The 11,992-nt window shown below is 40.2% G+C and overlaps 1 protein-coding gene across 1 annotated transcript; it reads left to right on the top strand.

The window, feature by feature from the left end:
* The first annotated feature begins 10,618 nt into the window (after positions 1-10,618).
* LOC117900478 lies at positions 10,619-11,657 on the top strand. Its single transcript, XM_034810862.1, has one exon. The coding sequence runs from the start codon at positions 10,697-10,699 to the stop codon at positions 11,585-11,587; it is 891 nt and encodes a 296-aa protein (XP_034666753.1). The 5' UTR covers positions 10,619-10,696; the 3' UTR covers positions 11,588-11,657.
* The last annotated feature ends 335 nt before the right edge of the window (positions 11,658-11,992 follow it).

Here is an 11,992-nt window from a genome sequence, read left to right as displayed (position 1 = left end):
ATAAATTGTTAGACGGAGAAAGTTCCCTGTTCTGTTTTTCAGTGTTTTCGACCACTTTTTTTTGTGGGAAAATTAATTTTTAATGAGGCTATTTAGTGTTTGATTTGTTCGGAGTTTTCTTCTCAAATTTGTTCATAATCGTTTGGGTGCGATAAATGCGATTAAGGAGTATTATTAAGGAGACTGCCATCAGATATAAGAGTTTCCTTCGATGTTTATAATTCGAAAGGTTTGATATGAAAAACTACTTGTGGCTCTAAAAAAACATAGAAAAGTTTTCTCAATTTCATATAACACTTTTTGGGCCATTTGACCAATTAGCATTTAAAAGAAAAATAATACAGAATTCTGGCCTGCGGCCAGTGGTTTAGGAGGCAATTTCGGCAAGCTGAAACGCAAACAAAAACCGTATCCACGAGAAGCTGTCGCATTGGCAGATGTTTCAGGGATTCCGGTCACATCTCGTAGCAGCAACTTTTTATCGGTCCTCCTCTTGGGGGCAGGTCATTCGAATTAGAGAGAATTCTGCGAGTAACTGTTGTCGCCACTTGAATTTATTTAAAGAGCACTTTGTCGGCGATAATAAGCCTTGACTTTTCCCTGGGTGTGAATCATTTCTAGTTGAGTGAGGACTTTCCTTTTTGCTAAATGCTGAAAGCTTTTAGTGCCACACGGTAATGGAGTGGAATGAGGTGCGGAAATGTACAAGGAATGGCAGTAGTTATACAAAAAATTGTTTACATTGAAAAGGCATACAAAAAAAAAATTAAACAAAATGTAGATGAAAATGTCATACATAATAAGGTAATAGTTTGCGTGTGGAATTCCCTTTGGAATTATGGAAAAACTAACAACAGAAAATGCAATTATAATCGATTGATATTCATTTTGTAGTATTTTTGTGGTCTTCGTTTTGAATTAAATTGTTGTTTATTTATTTATTTTTTGTGTTTCTAGTATTCTAGTGTATTCACTTTTTTTAAACAATTTTTATTTTTAATATTATTTATTAAATACATGTGTATGTATGTTTGAAGAAAGCTTGTATATAATAAACACCAAAATCTTTAAATAAATTATAATTTTAATATTTTTCCTCTCTAAATCTCATTTACATTTCTCTCCTTAAGACCCCTTAATTTACTAACCTGGAATCTGGAATAAATCTCAAACAATTTATATTTACTCAATTGTCAATCCAATGTTTCACTTTTGAAAAAAAAAAGTTCTCGCACAAAAGTCCCACAATATCCACAGAAAATCTCTGCCATCATCATCAATGCCATCATCATCATCATTTGCTATTTTACGTTGCTCTTCCCGTTCCCACTTCGCACAATTTGTAAATTTGTTAGAGCAAACGATAACCCTGAATCCAAAAAAAAAAAAGGAAGCACAAAAAAAATGAAAAGAAAACCCAGTGAAAAGCGTACAACAAATAGAGATATAAAGGATAAATAAAGGAGCAATAAGCTCAGCATTGCACTGACGACAAAAAGTTTTCGACAGCAGCTGACGGGTTTTTCGGGGGGCGGAATTCTCTCTCTCTAGATCTCTTTCTCTGACTCTATGACTTTCCCACTCTGTATCTCTATATTGCAATGTGTTTGCTCCCCCTTACACTGGATGTACATATGTACGTAGTGCATTGCCATTGATCTGCATCGATGCTAGCAGGGAAGCAAAACAACCAAAGTTTTGGTACAGTAAAAACTGGCAGGAGATGAATATTTTTAAGGTTTCGTGCAGGAAACTATTTCTATTAAAGAAGTCTGAACTTATGACACATTCTGGTACTCCATAAAACTAAAAAAAATTCAAATTATCAAATCAATTTTAAATCTCATACAAAAGCATTTTAAAAAACCCCTACCAAAAATTAGGAAAATAAAAAGACTTGACGAGTCCTGCCCATCTGCATGAAAATTTATCATAGAATGTTCACTTTGCATCCAGAAATGGTAGAAATACTACCACAAAACACCTTACATCTCTTTATCTTTTAAAGATTACAAATTCTCATAGATTCCGTCACAGCAAGGCACTACTGTACCTCCTGCGTATGCACTCCCATTACGTATGCAGTTTTCAAGCAGTTGGCTGCACTGCAGTGCCACATGCCCCTGCCACACACGTCCCTTGTCTGTGCTCCCTTAAGCCAGTAGTGGGTTAATGTATTTTTAAGCTAAATTCTTTGTTTATATTTGCTTTGCTGTTTTCGACTGTGTTTGCCTGTTGTGCGTTGCCTTTCGCAGTGCTGGCAGCCAGTGTTGCCAGCCACTGTGCCACTGCCACTGAAGCCATTGCTGCTGCTGTAGCCCTTTATCAATCGCTACTAAAAATTCCCCTTTCCTTCGTCTAGCTTTGCCTTTAGTACCCCTTTTTTTTGTTGGTTAGTTTTTTCCTTCCCGAAAAGTGAACTCTGGGTTTTCATTCATTTATTCGGTTATAAGTTTGTTTGAGAATTTTTCAGTGGAAAGAGTCTGCCTGTCTGCGACTGCCGCAGCCACTGATTGAAGTGCGTATGTTGCATGTGTCGTTCGAGTGGTGGTGTGTCTTTCGAGTGAGGGTGACTCGTCTCTGAGATTGTTTACACTTTTGCCTGGCATGAAATGTGCATTAGCAGAGTTAACTATTAATTGTTTGTACATTTTAAGAGCGGAAGAAGTAACTTTTGCACAAGAGTTTAGGGCTTTTTGTGCCTCAAATTGCCATGAGGGTACATTTTTACAAGAAAAGCCGGTAATTTGAACCTGATCTGATATTGAAAGTGTAAATGTAGGAATTTGCGATGATTTTTGATGTATTTTTAGCTAGTTTTTTACTCGAATTATACACAAATATATAAATCTATGAAGGAATAAATTGAATAAACTGCATATCAGAGAATTATCAATTTCTTATCCCAGCCTAGCCCAGCCTTTTGATGCTTATTTATTTTGGGAATTATTCATGAATTTTTCATAAAAAATACAATGTGTAACTTCCATCTTTATGTGGCTTTTCACTCTTGTGATCGTCACCATTTAATGCCAAAAATGGTAAAATAAGAATTTTATTAGAGAATTTATAACCTGCACATCATCTAAACTCATTAAAATCTGAAATTTCTTATTTATTTTTAACTCCTACAAAATCTGTACATTTTCTTGATATAAATCCTACCAAAAGTTCTATATATGAAAGTTTCTGATCCAATGATCGTAAAATTCCTCAAGGTATCTGAATTCTATCTCCATTGGCATCACCATTTTCCTATGATCACCTTTCTTGCCGTTTTCACACTTCACTCCCGAGAATTTTCCGGCCATGAAAAAACATGCTACTTTTCAATACGACACTACGTTATTTTACGTAATTGTTTTGGATTCTGTCAAATCTGTGTCGCCACAGGCCGCAACATGCGTCCGTTTAGTGTGAAAAGCGTAACGAAACTGATTTTCCGAGACAGAGCCCGGCTCTGGCACTGGCTGTGCTGCGCCGGAAATGCTTCAGCAAAAGAAAAGAAAATCCAACGAATGGAAAAATGCTGTTACGTATACGACGAATGATAACAGGCCGGAAAATGATGGCAAATGCCGACAGCGGGAGCCGAAGCTTTGAGCTTCGTTTCGCTCGGAGCCAACCAATGCTCGATGTGTGCGGCTCGATGTGTTTGTTGTTGCTGTTGTACATCGTTTATTGTTGTTGTTTTTTGTGCTCGTTCCGTGTGTTGTGAGGTCTTGTAGTTTTGCGTGCAACCGCAACCACAACAACAGACCGCAAAACACGCGACAAAAATGTTAACAGTGTCCGAACATCCCCCCCACACACTCAAACCATTTCGTTGGAGTTCGAGTTCGAGCCTCGCTGAATGTTGGATCCTGTAACAGCAGCAGCCAGAAGCATCATCAGGCGGGCGTATCCTTGTTTGAGGCACTGTGTTTTAATGAAAAATTGAATTAAAATGAATTAAAACACGAAAATCACAACCAATTTTCAACTCGAACTCTGGCTCTTTTTTGTGTGCAGCTATAAGAGTGAATGTTGCACATTAGAAGGCGAGCATGTAATTAGAAGAGTTAATTAAATTTATTCTTCTTCAGGCTCGGAAAAAATGTAATTCATTTGATATGGTACTCGATTTGATTTCAAGAGTTTTTTTGCTGCTGAAAGTATAGCTAATTGTGGGTGATAATTGTTTTACAGTTTTCTTTTTATGTTGATGCTAATTTGATTTTAACATGGATTTTTGGCCAAAGTGCCAAGGAGATTTATGTTGCAATTTATTTAAACATTAAAGCAGAATAGATAACGGTATTTGGAAAGATAAGTGGACATGTATTCAAAATAAAACCACGCTCATATGGGTTTGAAATTTATTTTTTGGTATTATCGAATGTTTTTTGATTGATTTTTTTTATTACCTAAACCTAATTTTTGATGATTTTTTTTTAGTACATATTGAATAACTGTATGTTATTTAACTATTTGGTATCTACAAATTTTTTTTATGAACTTATTTTGTTAATTTCCTGATGGTTAATATTTAATTATTAAAAATTATTAATATATTTTTGTGGGCTGTTGCTTTGTAGCTTCATGTAGATTACCACTTTGAAGGGGACTTTCAAGCCTTTAGTCCCCGTATAAACTTTTACAGCTGTCGCTTTCCATCGCTTACTTTTCCTGAGCCTTTAAATTTTGGTCGAAATTCTAAGCTGGAATCCTATTATCCATTCAAATTTTGGACCATGGGCTAATTAGCTTTCCACCTTCTTAAAACATCAAGGAAGGAACAGCCCACGTATTTGTTATAGCAACAAGCAGATAACAGAACTTGGCCTGGAAGAAAGAGACAGCATGACAGAGAAAGACAGCGATGGAGAGAGAGAAGGAAACAGGCCGAAGTACATACTTCTTCTTCGACTTCTCCATGTTGTCCAAACGAGCTTAATGAACTCTTTCAAATCAGAGGAAAAAGCATCACCAGGCATCGCTCAATGCCAAAAACATTAAAACTGACAGACAGACGGAGAGACAGTCGGAGAGACAGACAGAACGGCAGACTAGACTGTAGATGACTGCTGCCACACCCGTTTCCCAGAGGAAATACGTGCAACACCCCGTGGCAAGTTCATTGTGTGTAAGAGGGGCATTCCCCGGTGGTCTTCCGGGAGCTGTTGCGCCAGCATGTGACCAAAAACACAGGAGGAAGCAGCAGCAAAGGCCACAAAGGTCGTTTCAACACATTCGCCTCGTTGTTGGGTCAAAAGTCAAGTGCTGCTTGTGGTGGGTGAGGCACGAAAGTGGGGTGTTTAGAATGGGAAATCCCTTCTCGGGTCCAGCCATTACAACACTTTGTTGGCTGCTTTCTAAAGTTTTTCTCTCACCATGGAGAAAGTTCTGCTTTTTTCTCTCTCTCTCTGGTTTCTTTTGTATTTTTCACGCCTTGTCGAAAGTTTTTCCGGTTGTTGTTGCTGTTTTTCCTATTTTTCAGTGTGTTTTTTTTTTGGTTGCTGATTTTCCGCCTGCTGCTGCCTTAACAATGAAATTTTTGACTGCTGATTGTTTGCTGTTCTGTTCAATGTTATTCTTCCAGTTCAATGCGACTTTAAGTAGACAAAACAGTGGAAAAACATTGGAAATATCAGAATGGAAGCAGAGGATACCCTGTGAAGAAGAACCCCGTTCTGCAGGGCAAGGACACCAGAAAACGAAGAAGAACTGTGATACTTTGGGACAAAGTCTGCTGCAAATTGAAAATTGAAAGTTTTGCTGCGACTCCTTTTTTTTCTTTGCTAGTTTTTCCTTTACAGATGCATTTTGTTTTGCAGTTTGTCTGTGACTTTTTCCTTGGGGTTAACTACGCCATGAAGCTGCAGCCTGCCTCCAAATGAGGTAGAGATACAAAACTCGGGGGCTTATTTCTTTTTTTGGTTTATGTAGCGCATTATACGGCATATGTTTAAACTGGCAAAAGTTTCAGCAAAATAAAGCTATAAAAAGGTCTATATTCCGAGAGAATTGGGGAACATCTTTCGACCTAATAACATCACGTAATGTTTGAGGTTCACTAAACCGCACATTTCTCTTCCTAAAAATCGAAAATCCGGCGTAAAAAAATCAAAGCTGCTGCCTCATGTTTGCCGCCGCCGTGTGTGGCAATCATTTTTCCAGCAATTTTCACACTCAAGCTGGCATGCACTTTGGCTGCTGCATTTCCCCCTCGATTACTCTCTCTTCCTCTCTCTTTTGCTCCCAATTCCATTTCCTTCGTGTTATCTGACAGCTGCACTTACGCAATGTTACGCATAGGTACCCCCTGCACCTGCCCCTGCTTGTGTCACCTAAAATGTATGCATCGTAGGTGCTTTGAATGCCCTTTTGCAAGGAGGTTATTCCATTTTTGGCAAGAGTCTCGTTAAAATTTATAAAAACTTATAGCTTATATAAAACTTATAGGTCTTGCGTTGCAAACTGATTTCTGGCATATCACGAACTAAAATCGATGATTATCGGTTATAAAAATTCTTTTAATATTTCATTAGCGCATAAATACCCATAAAAATGGTCTATTCTGCCAAAAAGGGTATACAAACTTCTGTAGCTGTTTTCTCTCTACATCTTTTATTGTGAAAATATGTGAAAATTCATTGGAAAGCCACTGCGCGAAATTGCACGACAAAAGCCCCCGACTCGCACATGCCATTAGGCCAGAGGCGCGGAAACTGTGCGGAAAAGTGTTCTGTCATTGCCAGCAAGTACCGCAGATATTTTTGCATTTCCATTGGCTGTCAATAGGAGCGAAGGTTTTCATTTCTCCAAGACTCAAAAATCATTGCTCGACTTTATTAGCAATCATGACTAAGCGTCCCATTCCCCGTCCTTGATGAACACTTTTCGCGGCTGCTTTTCTCTTTCTTCTCTCCTTTTTTGTATGCTGACAAATTGACTTGCCGCATGGCCTAAAAGTGTGTGGCAGGCAGCTGCCATGAGTCTTTGCGGCTAATAACTCAATAAAGGAAGTCATGCCTCATGCCGCATGCCTCACGCCACTTGCCCTTCCTGCGGCTTACCTTTTGTTTGGGGAGGGAGACGAAGTTTAAGCCGATTTCCGCTTGTTTGTCGCACAATTACAATTTGTCAGCATTCGGGGCTTACAGAGTGTCCTTGGCCTGTCTTTGGGGTGCCAAGGATATATATCTATGTATATAAGATATATCCGATGCCTAATTAGGGATTAGGGATTGCGGCAAGAAACGGCATCACACTTGATGTACAGCAGACAAGTGACACAAGGGGGTAGGCACAAAGAATGAACATTGTTGGGACTTCGGAAAGTGTGAAAAAACATGAATATATCAGGGTTTTTCTTTCTTCCAAGTTTTGGAATTTAAATGGGAGTAAAAGAAGTTGCCATTTGCTGTACTCTACTTTTGGTACCCTGTATTATTATAGAACGGTATATTTATGAGAAAAATAAGTGTTAGAAAATACTCCAAACGAAACGAAGTATAAGACGAAGAGAATTTAATTGTATGACAAAAATAGTTAAAAATTCTTTAAAATTCTGAGACTTAAATTAATCTCAACAAATTTTAGATTATTAAACACCCTCAAAGCACCTATTCGTAGACTCCGAATTGTAGTACCCATCACTGTGACGCTGTACAAATTACTTCTCTCTCTCTCTCTGGTCAGGGCCACGCCTCTTTAGGCCTTGAGGCTCCTACTAATGACCGCACGTAGAACATCTTGCGGTCCTGTGGCTGCCATAAATAACAGTAAAGCGCATTTGTCATAGGACCTTCGAGTCACAAAAGGTGACCCCGAGTCCCCGAATCACCTTTTGGCCAAGAGCAATCCATGGCCTTTGTTTCGCTGGACGTGTTCTTGTGCCTGTAAATCAGCTCATTAGTTAAGTTGGCAGGCAGGCAGCACCTCCAATGGACAGAAGCTTCATGCCCTGCCACACGTGTTTTCTGCTGCCCGGCGTCGTAGTCCTTCGTTAAGCTTCATTTAATCAAAAACAAAAGTTGGTCGGGAAACCACGTGAAAAATCACCCAATGCTTAGGGCCTACGCCTCGTACTCCTCGCACTCTTTGAATGCTAATAAATCTCTCGGTTTCGGATGGGCTATCAACGCTTTTCTTTCAGTGGGTAGGTGGGTGTCGAGGGTTAATATACGATTTAGGGCAGTAAAATATCCATGCGCAGAAAGTTCGAAAGGGATTGAACGCTGCTTAAGCCATTGAAGTGTGGCAGGGGTCGATGGATGGATGTGAATATGGATGGATGATACGTGTGTGAATCAAAAAGTTAATGAAGAGTTTTCTACTGAAGGGTTCAGAGTTCAACGTGGAAGAAATGCTTATTTTTCCATATTGTTATTGTTTAAAACTAACGTTTAAACGCATTTAGAGCAGCGAAATCAGAGCAGAGAGCGACGATGATGAGAACTGTTTGGAAACAATAATAATAATTTGCTGGCAAATGCCCCAAAGGGAAAAGTAGCAGGGAAAAACCTTAACGAGGGGTCGAAAAGAGCTAACTAAGCATTGTTGGGGGGGAGAGGCTGCTCTTAGGAGAGTCTTAGGTGGTTGAGTGGGGGCGAATGATGGCTATAATGACGTCAAAGTTGTCAGGTAGCTGCTGCGGCGTCGCTTTTTCATATTGTTTTGGCTCCATTAAAACCTTACCTTTGTCTGCTACGCCCCCAGCTTTCAACTTTCACCTTACCTTGCCTTGCCCCTCATTACCCCTCCACTATGATAACGATAATGATGATAATGGCGCGAGCATTGCTGGTGCTGGATGCCTCGAAGGCTACCATACGACTCTCTCTCTTTCTCGTCCGCTAATCTTAATTACTTTTTGTTTAATTACTTTGACGTTTTGGAGAGGCGCCTCCAACGCCTGCTGCCTGCCTCCTCTGCTGCTTCCATTGTTTCCACTTTCCATCGCCCGAGGGTTGCATGCAGCGTACCACAGCAGCGGCTTCTTTTCTTTTAAAATAAATAATGTTTACTTATTATTTTTGTTATGCTTTTTTTCTGCCCTTACCGTTAAAACTTTTCAGAGCGAACCTTTTTTTTCGCTGTTGTTTTTCCCACCGTAAGACAAATAAAGGCCCAGCATATGCTTTTAGGCGTTTCTTTCGCTGTTGCTTGCCCTGTGAATTAGTTGGAATTTTCCTGGGAAATGCCTACCTACGCATATTTTGTAAACTAATTTAGTGATTAAAATCTGTAGAAGGCAAAAGTCCTGCTGCTCGAGGGCCAATGGCCTAACCAATTAACGTAATAATGTTGATTTTTTATGGGCCCAAAATTTTGTCATTGACTTTTTGGGATCAAAATGTTTTGCCCAAGGACCTGACAAGACACCGCCACACCTCTCTGACATTGAGTGTGGGCCAGGAATATTTTGTCACAGTCTAAACGTAGAAGGCCATTTAGTAGTGTTGTGTAGGCCATGAAATTGTTTGATTGCACATTAAGTGGTGCCTCTCAGTGGCCTGTTTTCCATGTGCCACAAAGTACGCATCGCACCACAAAAGAGTGAGAGAGAGAGGGAGAGGGCAAGAGAGCTCTCTGCTCCTGCAACAGGAATAATTTATGGTGAAAATCACAAAACCGAAACCAGAGAAAGACACACCGGAAAAGTGGAAAAGTGGCCAATATAAATTCCACAAAGAGAAAGACTCAAGGGGCGGGAAGAGGAAATACAACAAAGTGTTGAAAGGGAGGTATGAAATAATGTGGGAATGTGGAAAATCTGTTTGGGTGTGTTTGTTTGGGTGTTTAGACGGAAAAGGTGTCCTGGAATGTGGTTCTGGTATAATTTTTGGGAACTTGATCTAAGAGATAGCTTTTTGAGGTGCATTAGGAAAAGATGCTAACAATTTATTGTGGGTAAAACTATGAAGAAAAATTATATAACTGTCACGGATATTATGACGGAAAGAATGAATGGAATAATGAATAATGAGAAGCAAGAATGAGTGTAGAAAAGAAGGAATAACAATGAAAAGTCAATCCACTTAAAAACTTCCGCTAGAAATCCTTCGCCTAAGATCAACATTACCTCACTAAAGACTCAAATTCTTTAACGAAAATTCTCACAAAATGCCTTACACATCCTTACATACCCTGCACAGGTAGCACTTGCACACCTACATACATCACCTATGTGGAATGGAATGGCATGGAATGTGTGTTTTATAAGCCATAGATGGCCCTCAAAAGTATGCTATATAAATGTTAAGGCCAAGCAGACAGCAAGAGAGAGCGAGCAGCCACAACGTGGATTCTGGCGTGTTTAAAAGCCACAGGAGAGGGAGATAAAGAGGCAGAGAAAATGCATTAAAAGTAGAGCAAAAAAAGCAGCAAAGAGGAGAAACAAGGAAGCCAGAGAGAACCCAGAAAAAGATGAACAAGAAAGGAAAGTAAAGGGAAATAGTTGTGTGGGCATTAAATATCCTTTGAAGGGATCTCTTCCACTTTTGATCTCTGTATAGAGATAATGTCCTGGACTTGCCCAGACAGGCGCTGAAAAAGATAAATGTATTTTACAGATACAAATACAGACAACGCAGTAGAAAGTAAAATCTCAGTTTGCCTTGCACTCGGCGTCAAAGTTCGATAGAAAAACCTTTAAAAACTTTAAAAGCAAAACTCCAACAAAATTCCAAGTAAAAATTCCACGCCCAAAATGGTATCCAAAATCTCTTGTGTGACTGCGGGAGTACTCCATCTGATTGGCGCCTCATTCTTTGTACCTCAGCCGCAGGACCAATGTTCGGCGGCACCCAAGCTGGGCAGCTTTATGTTCCTTTTGGCCACTTTACTGTTTCTCGGCAACTCACAGGTGATTCCCAGGCGATACATGCAAATGGCACCGGGAATCATTAGCTTTGTGGAGCTGCTGCTCACCGTCTTTGTCCAGGAGTGGCTTATGCACGTCCTGTGGTGCAGCATGGAACGCTTCATCCATCGAATGGCGCGAATCTTTTGTCAGAACTGTTTTTGGTGTGAATTTGGTGTGGAGACTGTCTCCACCGTGCTGATGGGTCTCTCCGCCTTGTATGTGGTCGCCGAGGTCGTGTGTCCGCCGAAGGTAAAGGCAACTGTGGAAAGAACGTTTGTCCGGGTCTTGGATCGGTTACCCATTAATCGAGGCAGTGGCTCCATCGTTGAGAGGATCAAGGATCTCCGTTTCTATGTCAGGGGTGCCATATTCTTCTTTCGCCTCACGAGGGATCAAAGGATGCTCATAATTAACGTGTTTGAGGTGCAAGTGGAGCGCGCCAAGCGAGGAATTTTGGAGGCAATGCAGGCAGAGCAAGATCACTATCAAGATATAGCTGCGGAGAGTGAGGAGGAAGCGGCTGGGATGAAGAAACAGGGTGAAGATAAAGAGTCACTGGAATCATCTTTGAAGAACAAGGAACCGTCTTCGGAGATCACCAAGCTAATTTCAAATACACAAAACCAAGAGAAGCCTCTACAGATCGACAGTCTGAAGCATCCTCTAGAGTTCCTAGGAGAAGAAGAACCTCCAGAGTGTCTTGAGAGCCAGGACGAGCCACCATTTGAGTTTTGAGATTCAACAACTTACTTCTTTTCTTCACCTCAGAACCTTTCGTATAAAGGGAGCCACATTTGTTCACCACAAAATTGTTTTTTATATCTACAAATTTATGCCGCAACATCTGTTGTTGTTGCCACAAAACTTTCCTCCTGTGCTCTTTCGATTTTTTTTGTTTCTGTGTTTGTGGGCTTTCATTTTTCGATTTCCTTGTGGACATTCGGGCTCTGCCTTTTATTTGCTTTTCATTTTTTGCTTCAGCGAGTTTTTTTCCATTTCTCTTGCCACCCGTTTTAATTCTCGCCTGTCGTCGGGTTCTCTCTCCCTCCTGTTGCCATGTTAGCCGCAATTGATTTGCCGTAAATTGTATTTTTAATCTGTCCAACAAATGCCATTCCGTCGACAGGCGACGGACGACAG

This window comes from Drosophila subobscura, chromosome U (genome assembly GCF_008121235.1).
Source record: "Drosophila subobscura isolate 14011-0131.10 chromosome U, UCBerk_Dsub_1.0, whole genome shotgun sequence".
Classification (NCBI taxonomy): Eukaryota; Metazoa; Arthropoda; class Insecta; order Diptera; family Drosophilidae; genus Drosophila; species Drosophila subobscura.
Note: the sequence above shows the minus strand (reverse complement) of the source record. Positions and strands in the feature narration are given on the sequence as shown.